This window comes from Globicephala melas, chromosome 15 (genome assembly GCF_963455315.2).
Source record: "Globicephala melas chromosome 15, mGloMel1.2, whole genome shotgun sequence".
Taxonomy (NCBI): Eukaryota; Metazoa; Chordata; class Mammalia; order Artiodactyla; family Delphinidae; genus Globicephala; species Globicephala melas.
The window spans coordinates 38,678,531-38,698,452 of record NC_083328.1 but is presented as its reverse complement, the minus strand read 5'-3'; the positions used below and the strand labels follow the sequence as shown (position 1 = coordinate 38,698,452).

General features: G+C 49.6%; 1 protein-coding gene across 1 annotated transcript in view; it reads left to right on the top strand.

Annotated features, from left to right (window-relative positions):
- The first annotated feature begins 213 nt into the window (after window positions 1-213).
- BFSP1 (beaded filament structural protein 1) overlaps window positions 214-19,922 on the top strand; it is a 37,972-nt gene continuing 18,263 nt past the window's right edge. The window contains exons 1-4 of the mRNA XM_060285001.1: window positions 214-587; window positions 5,357-5,417; window positions 17,228-17,323; window positions 19,795-19,887. Coding sequence (XP_060140984.1) covers window positions 214-587; window positions 5,357-5,417; window positions 17,228-17,323; window positions 19,795-19,887 — 624 coding nt within the window. The remainder of the gene's footprint in view (window positions 588-5,356; window positions 5,418-17,227; window positions 17,324-19,794; window positions 19,888-19,922) is intronic.

The window sequence follows — 19,922 nt, the reverse complement described above, 5'->3', positions numbered from 1 at the left end:
ACCCCCAGAGCTGTATGGGCCGCTAATCCAGCGCACAAAAGCAGGCCGACCGCTCTTTTGTTCTGCCCGAGGCTGGGCGCAGCGCTGAGCAACAGCTGATCGGCTCTAGAACGTCCCAGCGGCGTGCCAGGGGCCTCCGATGTTTATTTAGCGCGCTGCTGTCTCGACGAGGGGCCTCTGGGAGCCGGCTGCACGCTCGCCCGCAGAGGAGTCATGTACCGGCGCAGCTACGTCTTCCAGGCCCGCAAGGAGCAGTACGAGCGCGCCGAGGAGGCGCCGCACCCCGTCGAGCCGGACAGCCTGGTGGAGAGCCGGGCGGCTGCGCCAAGCCTGGCGCAGCTGCAGGGGCTCGGCGAGCGCGTGGCCGCTCACGTCCAGCGGGCCCGGGCGCTCGAGCAGCGCCACGCCGTCCTGCGGAGGCAGCTGGACGCCTTCCAGCGCCTGGACGAGCTGGCCGGCCCCGAGGATGCCCTCGCCCGCCACGTCGAGGGCAACCGCCAGCGCGCCCGGGATTTGGCCGCCGAGCGCACCCGGTTGGAGCGCCAGGGAGCAGAGGCGCAGCGCGCCCTCTGCGAGTTCCGAAGCAAGTAAGCGCAGCCGTGGGAGTAAAGAGGCAGCGCGGGCCGGGAGAACGCTGCCCCCGGAGGTGGGAGGGCCGTCTCCGGGCCCAGGCGACCGGTGACTTCATCCCGGCAGAGGCACGCACGTGCTGCATCTCCCTAAGATAGGACTAGCTTCCATTTTGGTGGCACGTCACGGTTTGCATGAAATCGTGTAATTTGCTGTTAATGTCTTTTAGAGTCTAGATCTAAGTTACATGCAATGAAATGCACAGATTTTAAGTGTGTAGCTCAGTGAGCTTGACGAATGTATTAACAGATGCCCATGTAACTACTAAAACAAGCCAGATATTCCTCTACCCCAGAAAGTTACCTTCTGCCCTTTCCCAGCCTTTGCTTCCCTCTCCCCAGTCCCCCCAAGCAGAGGCACCCAGCGTTCTGATTTCTGTCACCATAGATTACTATTGCCTGTTCTGGAATCTTCTAGACATATTCTTATGTGTCTGGCTCCTTCCGCTCAGCACAGTGTTTTTGAGATGTGTCGATGTTATTTAATCCTCACAGCCTCATCCTGTTATAGACGGTACTGCACCCAGTTTACAGATGAGGAGACTGAGGTTCAGACAATGTAGAGATTGGGGGCAAGGTCACTCAGCTGGTGGATCGCTGCACTGGGACTGGAATTCAAGTCTTGAGCATGCTAAGTCTAACGGCCTTCACTGCATCACAGCGGACACCTGGACATTGCTTCAGCGTGTGCCTGCTAGTGTCTGGCCCCTCAAAGTGTGATCCATGGACCAGCAGCATTGCCATCACCCAGGATCTTGTTAAAAATGGAGACTCTTGGGCCCACCCCAGAGCTCCTGAATCAGACTCTGAAAAAGACCCCCAGGTGATTCGTCGTTTAAGTTAACGACCTTGAAGTTTCAGAGGTCCTGCTCCTGGGCAATGTCCCCCCTTTTGACAGACTGAATAATGTGTTAAAATCACCCAAAAAGCTATTCAAAGAAAAATGATGCTCAGCAACTTGTCAGCATCTTTCCAGGTGATAAAAGGGTGTGCGCTTTGATTCAGCTGGGCACTTCAGGGAATTTACCCTCTGATACTCACTCCAGGAGGTGTCAAAGGGCATGTCCACCAGGATATCCACTGCAGCGTGATCTGCAATAGCAAAGGCCTGGGACCAACCTGAAGGCCTGTTAATAGGAGTTAGATTATAAAATTGTGCTTCATTCATGCAATGGAATACTGTGCAATTGTGAAAAAAAGTAGTGTGTTATCATCTATTTTAAGAAGACGGAGGTCAGAGTAGAGAGGTTTTGCTTGCATAAGAAAAAAGACGACACAAGCACACACACAGAAACCTCATAACACTGGTTACCTCTGGGAATAAGGAAGTAGGAGCAGAGGTGAGAGGGAGACTTTTACCTTTTTCTGTCATTTAAAAAAGTCTCTAACCATGTAAGAGATTTATCTGTTTAAAAATTATATAAATTAATTAAAAAATACAGATGTGCAGGCCCCATCCTGGACCTCAAGTGGGGCCCAGGGTTTTTATATTTAATGAGCTCCACTGGTGATTGCAGTGAACAGCCAGGTTTGAGGACCTCTGGTCTAGGGTAGCCAGAGGGTTTTCTTCACAAGTGCGTTGTGTTTGAGTTCCGCATTCTCAACCCCAGTCGTGGGCAGGATATTCAGCATTGGGTACTGAGCATATTTATCAGATCATGAGCATCGATTCCATTCCCATCAGTCCTTCTGTTTTTCTTTTCTTTTTTGGCCAAATTGCACATGTGGGATCTTATTTCCTCGACCAGGGATCGAACCCGTGCCCCCTGCAGTGGAAGCATGGAGTCCTAACCACTGGACCGCCAGGGAAATCCCTGTTTCTGGTTTTGATCCACAGAAATAGGTTTGCAGCTGGAAGAATGCACCTGAAAATCCCTGTGGCCCTTCAAGGGAAAACTGAGGCTTGCAGAGGGCCTGTGGGTGGCAGGACTGGAACTTGGATTTTTCACCCTAGGCCCATACCCTTTCCAGAACACTGTGTCTTAGAGAGAAGCTGTTCTTGGACTCCTGTGGAGTGAGGCCCAAACGTAGGACTTCATTCATACTAAGCTATGTTCCCTAAAGAGAATGGAAGTGAATGCTGGTTGACACCCAGGGCAGTTCCATGGGTCATCAGAGTACCTCCGATCCCCAAATGGCCTTTACCTGGTCCTTGGGCCACAGTCAGCTGTGATCTGGCTGGGCCGGCATGACTCCCAGGAGCCCTCGTTGGAGGAGTGGCCATGATGAGTCCTGCTGATTTCACTTGGCTCTGAGTTGTATGTCCATCGTGGAGCCGACCCTTCAGGCGCTGTGATTTATTTGATAATTCTCTTTAATTTATTCCCTCCCATTGCCCCCTTGGAGAAGTTTTGATGTTTTAACTTGAGTAGTGGGACTTGAAAATCATTATAAAAATCATACCCATCTACATGCATGGGTACACACACCGAGTTTGGTTTAATTCCAGAGGTGAGGTGATGATTAGCCAGAACCAGGTGAAATTAATGCAGAAATAGGAAGGTGTATGCAGCCTTGTTAGGTATGTTCTTTACCTGGGTAGTTGAATGATTTCAAAATCAGGTCTTCAGCACATCAAACAAAGGCTAAATAAAATAAAAACTAAATAAAATAAAAACAAAACTACCAAAACAATGATGAATAGAGTCAATTATCCAAATCGCTGAAAACCAAAAATAATCCTGTAAAACAATCAGGTAATTGAAGCCAAAGTGGTTTTTTCCACTTTATGAATTCACTTTTATATTCACTTCTATGAATATATGAATATATCATGAATTCTTACAATGAACTCTTTATAATGAAATCACTCGTCTGTAATAAAATATCTAGGCTTGTCTAAGCATGAAAATCGCATTAACATGTTGTTTATTAAATATGTTTTTAAGCTACAGAAATTCTTGGATGTTTCTAGCAGGAAGAAGCAATGAGAAAATTAGATTTTGTTAACAGTTTTATTCTTAAAGCTAATTAAACATTAAAAAACATCATTTCTGGCTCCATTAGAGGCACACAGAAAAGAAACTGTTAAATGTGACATCCTGGTGTGAAAGGTAAAACTGATGCAAATATATTTTGCTTACTGGTTATAGCTGAGCTGCTTAGGTGGCTCTAGAACTGGAAACACTTAGAACAGTGTTCCTATACCTCATGTTCTTCCCTGAAGTCAAGACTTTTCACTCTGAGGCACGATTTCCCAGCACCTGTCACAGTATAAAGTCTTTGACTTGACCCATGGCATGGATGTACAGGGACACAGAAAGCGATGCTTTGTGGCATCCCTGTTTCAGGTGCAGGAGGAAGGGATGCAGAAGGACACACCTGCACCATCTCGTACCGCAGATACCTGGAAGGGGCCACAGACATGCTTACATCCCATTGGTCAGGACCACACTGAGCTGCAAGGAAGGCTGGGAAATGCAGTCTCCCTTCTAGGCAGCCCTGTGGCCACCAAACATGACGGGCTCTAAGTCCTATTAGAATGGATATTGGGGACAGCTTGCAGGGAACGAGGTCGGGGGTCATTTGGGAAGGGGCTTTCTCTTTTTCTTCAGGGGGTGAAATGCCCCCTAGAAGGAAACTCGTTTTGACCAGAATGATTTCTGGGGTCTCTCTGCTTCCTTGATCTTTACCATTTTTTTAGAAGTCCAGGGAAGAAGTCGACTAGGAGAAAAAAAATACACCTGCTCCTAGTATCTGCTGCTTTATTAATCTTGTGTATGTTTAACTTTGAGGGTGTCCCTGCTCTACCCAGGCAGCAAGCTGTGGCTGTCAGGACACAGTTTTGTTGTCAGACTCACATCCGAGTCCTGCACCCCTCTCTTAGTTTGGAGTCCTTGAAGCCGAGCCTGAGAAAGTCGCTTATTTGGGAGGTGGCATCAGGGAGCACCAGTTGCGGAGTGAGGAGGTTATAGGCAGGAAGGGAAAGGAGCCAACACTGAGTGCGTCACCGGCAAGTTACCTGCATGGCCACTGGAGGCCACCTGCGGGGTGGAGAGCACACCTCAGTGATCCCAGCTGCGGACCAGGGAGCCAGGGTGTGTACGTACCCAATCGCCCTGTCAGAGCTTGCAGGCTGCTCCCAGGGGCACTGACTCTCTGAGCCGTCCAGCCTGCCCTGCCTGCCAGCCCACAGGAGGCCCCTGGTGTGCAGGGCAAGGCCGCACAGATGCGGGTGAAGTGCCAGGAGCACCTGCGGCGGCCTCGGGCCAGTTTCTCAACCTCGGTTTCCTCGTCTTTCCCGAGGGGGTAACAGGAACTGCTGTATTCCAGGATTTTGTGAGGATTAAATGGCGTAACCCAGAAAAGCTGACACGTGATGATAAGTACAATAGTATAGGGTATCCGGACCAGGTCAGGTTAGTGCTGTTTGATGTAACAGATCGTTAGTACAGCCTCCCAGTCTCTGTGCTGCCGCCGCACTTGGGTACAGGTGCGCTGGGATCTGATTCCTGCATCTTCGAGTGGCTGGGAGGGGGCACTGGGGGCTTGGGGCTGGGACTCCGGGCCGGGAGACTCCTGTCCATCTATGGGGCCACCGGCGGCACTTCCTGCATGTGCAGGGATGTGCAGAAGGTTGGGAAGGAGTGGGCTCCAAAATGCAGCCTCAGCTCCTGCTTCCCTTAATGAGAGGGGGTAGGACTCAGGTTAATTGAATGCTGATTGTGTGACCACACATACCGGATCACGGAAGCTGCCCAACTCTCCCTTCTGTGTCCCATCTGCAGGTATGAAAATGAGTGTGAGTGTCAGCTGCTGCTGAAAGACATGCTCAAACGGCTAAACAAGGTGAGCTGAGCCCGTCCTTGGGTTTGAGTAGATTCACGGCAAGACGGGGCTAAACGGCTGAACGGTTGTTTCGCGCGCTGCCTCTTTGTGTTCTTCCAGGATTCCCCTATTTCTTTTGCTGTCATTCTCCTTCTTTCTTAAAAAATTTATTTTAATGAGGTATAGTTGACTTACAATGTTGTGTTAATTTCTGCTGTACGGCAAAGTGACTCAGTTATGCACATATATACATTCTTTTTCATATTCTTTTCCATTATGGTTTATCACAGGATACTGAATATAGTTCCCTGTGCTCTACAGTAGGACCTTGTTGTTTATCCATCCTATATACACTAGTTTGCATCTGCTGACCCCAAACTCCCACTCCATCCCTCCCCCACCTCCTCCCTCCCCCTTGGCAACCACAAGTCTGTTCTCTATGTCTGTGTGTCACTCCCCTTCTTGACTTTGTAATTTCAACTAAATCTTTGTGAGTGAATGCACACACCCACACACACTCCTCTACCACAAGCTAAATGAGCTCGTGAGAGATCCCTAGACGGTTAAGCTCATTGGTTTGCTTGGCTATCAAAATGGGCCAGCATTACAGGGACTGGCTGTTGTCTGCACCTAACTTAGGAGGGAACCTGCTCCGGACGGTGGTTATCGGGATGCAATGCTACCTTATCCTGTTGGCTAAGAGTCTTGAGATTACTCCTCCCGAGGGAAAGTCTCAAGAGAATAGAGGACGAAATTTCCTTTTACCCTCAAGCTCCTCACACTTGAAGCATGAACAGTCGCCATGTGCGAGGCACCAGGATTCTTAGCTTCTTGCTGGAGACCCTCCTGCAGAGGTTGGGTGGAGTTGTTCTTTGCAGGGGCAGTTTCCTTCTTTGGATCCTCCATCACCATCTAACTGATTGGATTTTCTGCTGTAGCCAGGAGAACTTGACTACCAGATAGCAGAATAACTGTGGACCACAGAGGTTGGACGAAACCAGGGATGGCAAAGAGCTGTAAGCATTATCCTTTTCTGATTATTTCAGAGCTCAGATGTCAGAGGGGAAGGACCTATGGGAAATGGTTATTTAAAGGGTTCCTTGTTCAGGGTACCTGGCTGCCTTCCCCCTTCCCCGTTCCCCACCCCTAACCTCATTGCTGATAAAATCGATCACCCTTCCCTGCTGCGCCCAGATGTGGCCTTAAGATTCTTCTCCACCTGGTTGCCGTATGATCCAGCAATCCCACTCCTGGTCATACATCCGGACAAAACTCTAATTCAAAAAGATACATGCACCCCAGTGTCCATAGCAGCACTATTTACAATAACCAAGACATGGAAACAACCTAAGTGTCCATCAACAGATGAATGGATAAAGAAGATGTGGTATATATACAACAGAATACTACTCAGCTATAAAATAAATGAAATAATGCCATTTGCAGCAACACGGATGGACCTAGAGATTATCATACTCAGTGAAGTAAGCCAGAAAGAGAAAGACAAATATCGTATGATATTGCTTATATGTGGAATCTAAAGTATGACACAAATGATCCTATCTATGAAACAGAAACAGACTCACAGACATAGAGAACTGACTTGTGGTTGCCAAGGGGGAGGGGGGTGGTGGTGGAGGGATGGATTGGGAGTTTGGGGTTAGTAGATGCAAACTAGTATATATAGGTTGGATAAACAACAAGGTCCTACTGTAGAGCACAGGGAACTGTATTCAATATCCTGTGATAAACCATGAAAGAATGTGAAAAAGAATGTATATATGTGTATGACCGAATCACTTTGCTGTACAGCAGAAATTAATGGGACATTGTAAATGAACTACATTTCAATAAAATAAATGAAAAAAAAAAATAAGATTCTTCTCCACAGGAACCCCAGGCAACTTCAGACAGTCAGGGTTAGCTCAGGGTTAGCTCAGGGTTAGCTCGGAGTGTTTGCCACTAATTTCCTGGCTTCGTCCAATGTCTGTTGTCTAGGATTATTCCGCTAGTCGGTGGGAAAGTCAGAACTACACTCTAGGGACACTGAATATTGCTTTGTGTATGTTACTGACTGTATGATATTTCTGTGACCATCTCTGTGTGAGCATCTAATGTATTGTCCAACTCGGGACACTGTGTGAAGCTGATGCTGTCAGTAATTACGCAGGCCGACTGTTAGAAGCTGGACCGTCTCAGGCCAATGGAAAAGATGGGCACACAGAAGTGAGCACAGAGATGGCGGGGAGGGTGTCCTGCAGCGGAGCCCTAAGCACACAGCTCATGACTGGCCGTGTGCTGAGCTGGGTTTCAAGGACCCAAGGCCTGCTGGAAGTCTGCGTGGAGTGGGGCCTTATTAGCATTTGCCCTCACTCAGCTTTCAGCTGACACTTGTGGCTCACCCCCATTTGTGTTTTTGGTGGCGATTCCAGGCTGGCAGGTGGGGCCGCCGTCTTGTCCATCGGCCGAGGCCTTCAGGAACAGGGGCACCTGACACCCTTCGCCTTTAGGTGCCAGTTCAGCCCCTCCGCAGCACATCTCCTTTTGCTTTGTGACTGTTTGTCCTCCCTGCAAGCAGGGCTCTCTCTGGACTGGGCCCTAAGGTTGTTGCTCACGTGGTACCATCCTGGGCATTCCTTGAAGAAGAGAAAGAACTTAGTCCTTCTTTTTACCTTTGGCGGCAAGTGACACTGGATTTAAAAACAAGCTCAAATCTTCTGGGTTTTTTTTTTCTCTCTCTTATTACAAAAGCAATGCCTATTCCCAGTAGAAAAATAAGACAGTAGAAAGAAAATGAAAAATAAGGGAAAGGCATTCCACCATTTTCCCCCGTCATACTGTGATGTAGCGTGTGGACAATTGGGGTATGAGTCCCGTGAGAATGTTACGAAGGTTCTGGGGAAAGATGGGACCAAGCACGCGGGCGGGCAGGGGCAGCACATCGGCGTGGCTGTTCCCGGGTCCAGGGAAAGACACTTCTCCCCACAAGAACTGTGCCATCCACAACAGGAGGGTAGCCTACTAGCAAGACCCTTCCCGCTGTCGCTCAGTATCCCTCTCTGAGGCTCAGCTTCTTCGTCTGGAAAATGGGAGCAATGCTAGTTCCCACCACCATAGGAGCAGGTGTCCGTCTGCATGCCTGGTGAGAGTTAAATGACATAATAGTGCACGTGACCTGCCTGTTACAGTTGTTATTACAGGTCACGCGATGTGATGGACGCCAGCTTAGTTTTCTCGGGAAGTGGCTGCGTACCCCTGGTGGAGTGGGAGTGCGTGGAGGAACACCTTTTTTTTTTTTTTTTTGCGGTACGCGGGCCCCTCACTGCTGTGGCCTCCCCCGTCGCGGAGCACAGGCCCCGGACACGCAGGCCCAGCGGCCATGGCGCACGAGCCCAGCCGCTCCGCGGCATGTGGGATCTTCCCGGACCGGGGCACGACCCCGCGTCCCCTGCATCGGCAGGCGGACTCTCAACCGCTGCGCCACCAGGGAAGCCCAGGGAACAGCTTTTTAATAGCTGTGAATTTATTTTTATGACTACCTTTTCTCTATAGCAGGTGACATTAAAAAAAAGTTTCTTTTTAAATGCATGTCATTAAACATGAATCAATTTGAAAAAAATACGGGGTGAGTAATAGTAGAAGATTTTGGATGTAGCAGAAATCACAGGCACAGAATGCAAATACAGTGAATCGGGAGGTCCCTGCACTAGCTCACGGGAGCCTCGGAACAGCCTTTTGGATTTTGTTTATTTTACCCTCAGATAACCCAGTCCGATCGCCCCTCTGTCAGGGGGGAACTCACCCTTGCTGAGGCTAAATGACTTCAGAGACCCGCAGCCCACCCGCGGCAGGTGTGGGCAAGAGCCAGGTGCTCTGTGTCCAAGGCTCATTCTTTCCCTCCCAAGGACAGTCAGGGAACCGCTGTCTCTCAGGAGACAGACGCAGAGCCGGAGTCTCTGGGTGAAGGTGGCCACTTCCCATTAGATGTTGGTGCCCTGTCCATCCCCCCAGGCCGCCCTCAATGTCACATAGAGATGCTGAGCCTGCTGGCAGCTTCCTGCATCTGTCTGGCTTGGGAACGTCTGCAGTGGCAGGGGGCACAGTCCAGAAGTGTGGGCATTAGCACCCCAGGGGCGACCCTCAGCCACTGGGGGACAGGAGGGGGTGGCTGAGTCCCTGGCTGGCCCACCCTTCGTCCCGACAGTTCAGAGGTGAGTTTCCCAGTCTCCTGGGGGGTCCCCAGCAGGACTGAGCCCATTGCCCACAGTGGGAACCCACTCATTCCACACCTTTATTGGCTTTGTTCTTGTCCCTGTGTCACTACCCCACCCCTTCCAGTGCTCCTGGGATTACCTCTCAGATAAGGGACCCTTTCCCAGTCCTTGCCTCGGGGTCTGTTTCTGAAAACTCAAATTAAGACAGCCGCTCAAGGGTCAGCCAGCTGGACCGTCAGGTTCTCTGTCCACTGAGATGGTCACTGGAGAAGAAGGAGGTGAAATGGTACAGTAGAATTCACATCTTGTTGGCTGTCGGTCATATCACTGATTTTAGTTGACAAAGCTTTGAATATCTACAGACATCACATCATCTGGGTTTTGACTGTCAATGCAGCCTAATGTCCGTTTCCTTTGGTCCCTTTGGAAGGGATTGATCCCTGGGTGTGGCCGTGTGAAATGGGGTACACTAGGAATCTCTGACCCAGTCTTTGAGTCTGGCTTGGAAAATATCACGATGTATGGACAGGACTGGTTGCCACCATGTTCATAAAGCTGCCATCTATGTACACTGCCCAGGTAATTAAACCTCCAGAGCAGAGTGCCTGTATTAACAGCCAGCCGCTCCTTGCTATGCACTTGGAAATGAAATAAATTCCTCAACATACGACTTACATACTCGGGCCAAAGTTATTCAGATTTTCAGCCTTTGGATGTCGTAAGCATTCCTGGTGACTTTTATTTTATCTTTATCTATTGACATTGTTTTTGGTTTTTATTCTTAATTTTTTATTGAAGTATAGTTGATTCCCACTATTAGTTTTAGGTGTACAACATAGTGATTCAGTATTTTTACAGATTATACTCCATTAAAAGTTATTAGAACTGATGACTTTTTTTAAAAGAAAGTATTTATTTTGGCTGAGCCAGGTCTTTAGTTGCGGCACGCAGGATCTTTAGTTGCAGCATGTGGGATCTAGTTCCCCGACCAGGGATTGAACCCGGGTCCCCTGCATCGAGAGCACAGAATCTTAACCACTGGACCACCAGGGAAGTCCCTAGAACTGATGACTTTAAAATATTTGGGTTTGGCTAATCTCTAGGACTCATCATGTATATTGCCAATTTGAAAATAATGTAGGTGCTAGTCAAATGCTTTCACCAGAAAACAATTTTAGAAAATACCTAAAGCTGCCGTATGTGCTTTTCCATGTAAGTCGTGTATCTTAAACATGCCTGGAAAGGAGCAAGAGGCAGGGGAGTTCAGGGGGGGTGAAAGGATGGGGCACGAAGCTTTTGATTTCAGGGCTACAAGCCTTCATACGTCCAGGAATTCCTCTGAGGCTGGAAATGAACTTCTGGAGAAGAGGAGAGCCATCTGGGGAAGAAGAGTGTAGGAGGAGGCTGGCGGTGGGCGGCTGGAAGAACAGAAGGCAGAGGAAGCGTGAGGAAGGATGCAGAGGGTGAGAGTGGAGTCGAGGAAGGCAAGGTGGTGGGAAGAGGGAGGGTGGGGAGTGGAGGGACGTGCCCAGCTCCTCCAGGTCAGCGTGAGCCCTGGAAGGAAAGCAGCTCTAACATTTTTGGAAAGGTTTTTGGCGTCCAGGATTGAAGTAGGTGTTTTTTTATTTTTTTATTTTTTTGCGGTACGCAGGCCTCTCACTGTTGTGTCCTTTTCTGTTGCGGAGCACAGGCTCCAGACGCGCAGGCTCAGCGGCCATGGCTCACGGGCCCAGCCGCTCCGCGACATGTGGGATCTTCCCGGACCGGGGCACAAACCCGTGTCCCCTGCATGGGCAGGCGGACTCTCAACCACTGCGCCACCAGGGAAGCCCAGTAGGTGTTTTTTTTAATCAAACCCTAATTAACTAGAAATCTTAATGAATTTGAATACCCATTCTTTAGCAGTTGTTTTTTTTTTGGTTTTTGTTTATTTTTTTAGTTGGGCTGGATTTGGGGCTGCGTGTGGATACAGACAGTTGGGGTTTTAATGGATTTCCAGCACCTCTGTGACTGGGTTGGCAAGGCTGATTTTTCAAGGGTATATAGGACTCTAGTTATTTCTTCAGTTACTTTCTCAGAAATCGTCTAGGCTAGCGGTTCTGAAACTTCCTGTGCATCAGAATCAGCTGGAGGGCATGTTAAAACACAGATTCCTGGGCCTCCACCCCAGAAATTCTGATCCGGTAGGTCTGGGATCCACCAGATTTTTTACGTTTCTAATCATTTCCAGATGGTGTGGTCCAGGGACCACACTTTGAGAACCACTGGCCTCGATGAAACCATACACAGTATCAGGGCTGGAGTGTTTTCTAAAATTAGAATATTGGCCCAGAGTCTTGATTTGGAAAAATCTAGACGCTCCGGCTGGTGCTTTGGAAAATGCAGCTGACAGCATCCAAAAGCATAATAAAAACACAAGCGTCTACACATTTCTGAGTTCTGGTGCAAACAAAAGAAAACCCTTCCAAACGAACGCTTCTCCCCGTATCAGCAACTGCACATTCCAGCGGCAGCAACGCACCTTTGGGAGTGTCACTCTTTTAAAGGTTGGCTGATGGGACCTAAGAGTGGTTGTTTGGCTTGACCCTGAGAGGGAGGTGGGGGACGAACAGCAAGCACCTTGCAGGACAGGGTCAGGACTCAGCCCTCAACTCCTGACTAGTAGAGGGAAGATCGCATTCCCATTATCTCCAGTTAACCTCTGTTAACTAGCTGAACGGCCCACTGGTGCGATATCTCCCCGTCCGTAAGGTGAGACTCCAGTTTCTGAGCTGCGTTTGTCAGAGTCCTCGGGTTCCATGGATTTGCTGAAGGGCCTCTGAGGGAGGAGGGTTGCCAGCCGATCGGGGTTCCTGTCCCCCGTCCTGTCCTTCGAGAAGCACATCTCTGCTTTCCTTCTGTATGTTGGCTTCCCTGGGATATTTTGTTTGAAGGATGACACATGTGGCTTTAAAAAGTGTGAGGACCAATGACCTTTAGGGTCCCTTCTATTTTTTTTAAAATTAATTAATTTGGTTGCACCGGGTCTTAGTTGCGGCTCGAGGGCTCCTTAGTTGTGGCATGTGAACTCTTAGTTGCGGCATGCATGTGGGATCTAGTTCCCCGACCACGGATCGAACCCGGGCCTCCTGCATTGGGAGCTTGGAGTCTTAACCACTGCGCAACCAGGGAAGTCCCAGGGTCCCTTCTAGTTCTAAAATCTTGAGTGTTCGATCCCTTTATAAGTAATAACACAAAAGGTCCTTGAAACCTCACTTTCAGTTCTTCAGCTCCAGTGATTGTGTATCAATTGTGGGTGAATTTTTGGTGAAAATTACGATGTTTGAGAATTCCCTGCCCCATTCCATCCTCAGCAATCTTGAGGGGCCGAGGGTGGGGAGAGTAGAAAAGCATCCCGAAAGTGAAGGTGAAGTTCAGGTCTCCACCCCGCACTGCCTCCTCTCTGACCCGGATTTAGCCACGCCCACTCAGCAGTGTCCCATCCCCAGAGCTGAGAATCACTTTCACAAGGAACCACCGTGCCTCAAGGGGGTGGGGCTGATTTTCCTTCCCGTCAGTGTAGTCCTAGTAGGATTGTCCGCAAGACGACAGTCATGTGACCATGTGGGCCAATCGCAGCTCTCTCTCAGAGATGTGACTCCTGGGGGCGGAGATGAATGCCTTTGGAGCTGGGTCGTCCCAAGGGCTGTGCCGTGGACCCCAGCTGCTTAGATTGCTGGGACTTCCCTGGTTTCTGTCCTTCCCAAGGCCTGTCAATTACCCAGGATCTATCTGGTTCCTCAGCCCTTTCCCACTGCTGGAAAGACACCCAGGCTTACTTTCCTTCACCATGTCTGTCATGAAGGGGCTTCCCCAGGCTTATGTGACAGTCCTGAGTAATTCAGAAAGCCATTCACCAGGACCTCCAAGGGGCACCCCACCTTCCCTGGGGCGTTTGCACAAGAGCATCCGTAATGCTCTGCTCTCCCGGGGGCTGGGGCGGTGGGGAGAGTCGGACAGCACAGGTCTTGAAACAAGGGCAATACTGCTGTGTTTTCATTGTACTCTGTGTGACCATCCCTGTGACACAGGATTTGAGGAGCCATCATTAAGCCCCCAGGATGGTAAACTCCTGAAGGCAGAGCGTATCAAAAGTCAGCGACTGGTTAACTCATTTATCAAAAGAATGAGCCCAGAAGCTAAAACACCCAAAGACGGATTTCACATTATTTTAGTTCAGAGCCCTGTACCTGGCGACATGCATCCCTTTTAATAATTTGGTTCATTCTTTTACTTCTGATTTAAAAATAATACTTCAGACCATGGGTGGGTCCCTTAAAGGGTGTGATTTTCACACACGCTGTTGCTTCTCTCGATGGGCAGCGGAGCTTGGACAGCGGAGGCCCAGCTCCAGGGCTGAGAAGTGGGTGGTACCTCGGGGAAAGCATGCAGGAGAGTCCAGGGGCTGCGGGTGAGGAACCGGCTCTGGGTCTTGGGGTCCTTCCCTTCTTCCCTCCCCACCTGTTTGCCCAGCGTTGGCATCCCTGGTATCCATGAAGGGATTTCAGAGCCTTCAGGGGAAAGGATTTGGTAACTGGAAATTAGAGGCTGAAAGGGCTGTGGGATTCACCCTAGAGCAGGAGACACTGAAGAAGACAAGATGGTCCACGTGTCTAAAATCAGTCCTCTAGACCTTCCGTGTCCAGCGCAGGGGCCACTAGCCATGTGAGGCTGGGGAGGGGTCAAAATGCAGAGAGTTCAAATCGATGTGATGTGTTGTGAGTGTGAAATACACACCAGGTTTCAAAGACCTAGCCTGGAAAAAAGGAAAATATCTCATCAATAGCTTTTAAAATGTTGATGACATGATAAAATGATAAGATTTTGGGTATATTGGGTGAAATAAAATATATTGTTAAAATTAATTTAACCTGTTTCTTTTATTTAATGGGGCTACTAAGAAATTTAAAATTATGCCTGAGGGTTGGACAACCCTGTATTAGAATAACATTTAATTTAAAAAATTTTATTATTATTATTATTTTTTTGGCTGCATTGGGTCTTCGTTGCTATGCGCGGGCTTTCTCTAGTTGTGACGAGCGGGAGCTACTCTTCATTGTAGTGCACAGGCTTCTCATTGCGGTGGCTTCTCCTGTTGTGGAGCATGGGCTCTAGGTGCACAGGCTTCAGTAGTTGTGGCGCGTGGGCTCAGTAGTTGTGGCTCGCGGGCTTAGTTGCCCCGCAGCATATGGGATCTTCCCAGACCAGGGATTGAACCTGTGTCTCCTGCATTGTCAGGTGGATTTTTAACCACTGCACCACCAGGGAAGTCCCAACTTATTTAATTTTGGCTTGCATAAACCTACACAAAAGGCATGTGTGAAGGTACATCGCTAACGATTGCAAATCGACCAATCTGATCTGGCACAACTCTTAAGTTCTTTAAGATAAACTCTGAAGTTCTCTTGGGTAAATAAAATAGTTTCAGAGGTTTGAGTTGGGTGAGGGTTAGCCGATCCCTGACAATCTTGCTGAAGTTTCAGACCAAATTCACGTGAATGGATATTTATTAAATAAGCCTTTTTTCTGATGCAGTCCCTAAGGTTCATACAGCCTCTTCTCCAGGCTCCATGAAGTCCCAGATCTCTGCTGTTTTAGGTGCTAAGACAACACTTTGCATGAAAAGCTCATTCAAGGCAGGTGATACAATAGGGTCAGGATTCTGGTATCCTTGCTGTCGGTGTCAGACAATCATATCTCCCTACACCAGCGGTCTTTTACAGGAACGATTATAAGGAATCAAGTGCCTTTCCTAAGAGTGCAGGCCTAATGCCTCCCTGGAACCTAAATGCTATTAGTACCAGGATGGCGTGTGTCCCAAAATATCTTGGCCTGTCCACATACCTTGACTGTCTTAACTCTGTTCACGCAGTGGTAGGGAGTATCTTAACTATTTTAGCAAACCACATTTCTACCTTTGTCAGTGAGAGCGCATTGCTAACGTTCATCATGCTTTTTAACAAGTCATTAGGAAGTCAGTAAAAATTCACTTAGCAAGCCCTCAGGTATTGGCAGGTGGGCGTGGCAGAGGGGGCAAGGAACTTGGACCTGTAACATTTCGCTGAATTGTTGAAGTATTTAAGTCAGTTCCAGACATCACAGCACTGTCTTATGAAGAGCACAAATACTTACTCATACCTATTTTGTTGATCCAAACAAGATCAATGAGATATGGGCTTCCCTGGTGGCGCAGTGGTTAAGAATCCACCTGCCAATGCAGGGGACACGGGTCTGAGCCCTGGTCCGGGAAGATCCCACATGCTGCGGAGCAACTAAGCCCGTGCACCACAACTACTGAGCCTGCGCTCTAGAGCCCAAGAGCCACAACTACTGAAGCCCATGCGCCTAGAGCCCGTGCTCCGCAACAAGAGAAGCCCGCACGCAGCAACGAAGACCCAACACAGCCAAAAATGATAAATAAATAAAACAAATAAATTTATTGAAAAAAAAGATCAATGAGATAAAAGTTGGTGAATTATCAAAAAGTTTGGTGAGAACATTCAATCTTCTGTCCTAAGTGTTATTTCCAACTTGAAAGGAACAAACACTATTCACCACAGCAATCATGCTAAAACATGAATTTTATGTTGAAGATACATGGCCTCAAGGTGTCAACAGTCCTTGGGAGAAAACTCTTAAAATTAAGGTTTCCTATCCCATAGGTTGTCTTTTCACTTTGTTGATGGTTCTGTGCACAGGTGTTTTGAGTTTGATGTAGTCTCACTTGTAATTTTTTGATTTCGTTGCCTGTGCTTTAGGTGTCGTGTCCAAAAAACTCATTGCCAACACCCATGTCAGGGAGCTTTTTCCTGTTTTCTTCTTGGAGTTTTTGTTTCAGTATTAAATTATTTAAATCTTTCATCCATTTAGAGTTCATTTTTGTGAATGGTAAGATAGGGGTCTAGCTTCATTCTATTGTATTTGTTTATTTTTAATTTTTATTGGAGTATGGTTGACTTACAGTGTTGTGTTAGTCTAGCTTCATTCTAAAATGAAGGTTTCAGTGTTAAGGGAAAACTGTTTCTTAGTCTTAGAAACTCAACTCACTGATGATAGGATATAGAACAAATACAGATGTAACTTAAATTTTAAGGTTATCGGTGTATAAATGTACTCTTTCCCCCTGATCTTTCTAGATCAAGGCTTCTCAACTCTGGCACTACTGACACTTCGGACTGGAGAATTCTTTCTTGTGCGGGGTTGTCCTAAGTATTGTAGGATATTAACAGCATCGGTGGCTGCTACCCACTAGATGCCGGTAGTAACACCCCCACCTCCCGCCCGCCCCTGCACCCCCCCACCCCCCCACCCCCACCAAGTGGTGACAATTTAAAAAGCCTCGAGATTGTGCCAAATGTCCCCTTGGGGGCAAAATCACTCTCAGCTGAGAACTACTATTCTAGACCAGGTCCAATGGGCTAACCCAGTGCTTGGCTAGAAATGCAGAATCTCAGATGCCCTCCCAGACCCACGAAACAAGTCTGCATTTTGGTAAGACCCGGCCGATGTCACACCCACGCCCGTGCTCTCCGCCCCCCGCCCCCCGCGGCCCCTCAGAGTCGATGCCTCTCATTGCAGGAGGCAGATGAAGCCCTGCTGAGTAACCTGCGCCTTCAGATCGAAGCCCAGTTTCTGCAGGATGACATCAGTGCGGCCAAGGACAGGTACAAAAAGGTAACCATGACCCTTCTGTAGCCCTTCCCCCAAAAAACCAGTTCAGGGCACTCGTGGCTGAAAAAAATGGGGTGGCTGGAGTGGGCTGCCCTGTGTGCGATGTCCCGAACCAAGCGGGGCTGGGCTGGTCGCTGGACGGCACCTAGTGAGCCAGACCTGCGGGGCTGTGGGAGGGGTGGCAGTGTGGTGTGTGTGTGTGTGTGTGTGTGTGTGTGTGTGTATGTGTATGTGGGGGGGCAGTGTGTGTGTGTGGGGTGTGTGTGTGTGTGTGTGTGTGTGTGTGTGTGTATGTGGGGGGGGCGGTGTGTGTGTGTGGGGGGGTTATGGGTCGGGGGGAGCCAGTATCTGTGCAGGACGTCACAGTCCACAGAGTAATTGCACACAGATCCGTCTTGATTAAGCTGTAGCCTGTTGACTGGTTCAGCTCAGAACATGGAGAAAATGCAAAAATCGTAATTTTTTAGCGCTGTCTCTGAGGGAACACATGGCATGCAGGGGCCTCCTCGCATGTAGTGCTGTGCTCTGCCCCCACCCCTGCCAGCTTCTCACAGGCCTCACGTTGGGGGGGCCTTGGTGCTCTGGAAATGTCCAGTCCTGGAGCTGTGTAACCAAGGGCCAGTGGCCTAACCTCTCTGAGCTTCTTCATCTTTGAAATGCAAACGCCAGACTCTCCTTCCTGCACAGCCATGTCATCTGAGCATAGACACCTGTGGGCCTGGCCATGATCCTCAGCCCTCGGGGCTGACCTCTCCAGGGAGCCTGGCCTCCCTCGAGCTGCAGTATCTGTGTCTCTGCCTCAGGACGGATGTGCACCAGGCAGCGGAGGGCAGGTCTGCCTCACAGGAAATGTTGGGGAGTTAATGCTGAGGGAGCAGCCTCAGCCAGGGACGGATGGAGTTGGTGGACACGTACCCCAGCTCCCTCTGCACCGGCTCCCAGAGAGCCCACTAGGACTGGTGCCCACAGGGGTAATTCACCTGAAAACACAGTGTCTCACCTCCCCGCTCCACTGCTCATGTTTCCTGACATCTTTGCCCAAGCAAACTATTTGCACCCAGATCCTTCCCCCAGGGTCTGTATCTTACTCAGCTGGGGCTGCTATGACGAAGTACCACAGACTGGGTGGCTTATGAGCAACAGAAATTCATTCCTCTCAGTTCTGGAGCCTGGAGCACCGAGATCAGCATGCTGGCAGGGTTGGGTTCTCGTGAGGACCCTCTTCCTGGCTTGCAGACGGCTGCCTTTTTGCCATGCACTCACCTGGCCTTTCCTAGATCCGTATCCATAGAGAGAGTGACTGCCTTTCTTATCAGGGCACTAATCCCACCCTGGGGGCCCCACCTTCATGCCCTCATCTAAATCTAATTGTTCCCCAAAGGTCCCACCTCCAAATACCATCCTGCTGGGGGTTAGGGCTTCAGCACATGAATTTTGGAAGGACACAACTTTCGATCTATAACTGTCTGCCTCTGGGGAAAGTCACACTGAGGCAACGTGAAGTAATATGGGTGAAGCACCTGGTACCACCTGGAACTTGGCAAGTGCTCAGGCAGCATCAGAGTCCCTTCCTGTCTCTGTGGGTGCCTGCTGCATTGTCTCACTGAATCCCAAAAAACAGCCTCAAGAGACAGTGTCCTAGGTTCCCTGTCAGCAGAGCCTGAGGTGCCTATAGGTGGGATGGGGGTTAGGAAGGCGCAGGGGAAGGGGCTGAGCTGGAGTCCAGGCTCAGCCTGATCCCATGGGGGCTCTGGAGCGTGACTCACACCACAGGCTTGGTCCCACCTTGAGGCAAGAGGGTTGGTCTTGTGTCCTGAGCCGGGAGTCATTGGTCCGGGTGGGACATGGTGTGGCATTGGGGGCAGTTGCATAGCTTCCTGGCAGGATGACCACTGTGTGGCCGAGGGCAGTTCTGCAGAGGGGGCAGCTGTGCTACGTCGGCAGCTCTCGTGCACGGAGCAGGCCCAGGTGATCTGCTGGTGAAAGGGACCAGGCATTGCCTTCAGGTTGTTAATCCCTCTTTTGTGGAAGAATCAGAGGTTTAGGCGGTTTGAATACCTTGCCTGAGGCCACGTGCAGCTAGTGAGTGAGGCAGTCCCCGCCGGACTGGCCACAGCCTGTCCTCTGAAGCACCGCCTGTGCTGCAGTCAGCAAGGTCCTTTGTGCCCTCCGGGATCTCTTTGTCCCCCATCCCTGTTTTTCTGATAACCCTGCATCCAGAGCGCTATGGAGACAGCCGCAAGGCAGCCACGGGACTGAAGGGAAGGTGACGTGAACTAGGCCTCGGTTTATTCATCGAGCCCAGTGTTCTCATGAGATTAAAGGAGGCATAAAGCGGCCTCCGCACCCATCACCGTCTGTCCTATTTGTGGCGGTGGGACACGTGAAGGCATTCATCCTGCAGGTCACCTGGTACTGGAGGGGAAAATGTGGGGAGCTCAAGTTCTCATGGGAACGCTTTCCTCCCCCAACAGAACCTTCTGGAGATTCAGACCTACGTCAGCATCCTGCAGCAGATCATCCAGACCACCCCGCAAGCAGCCGCCGTAACCAGTGGCACGAGGGAGGTAAGAACGGAGCCCAGGCGGCTGCAAGACCGCAT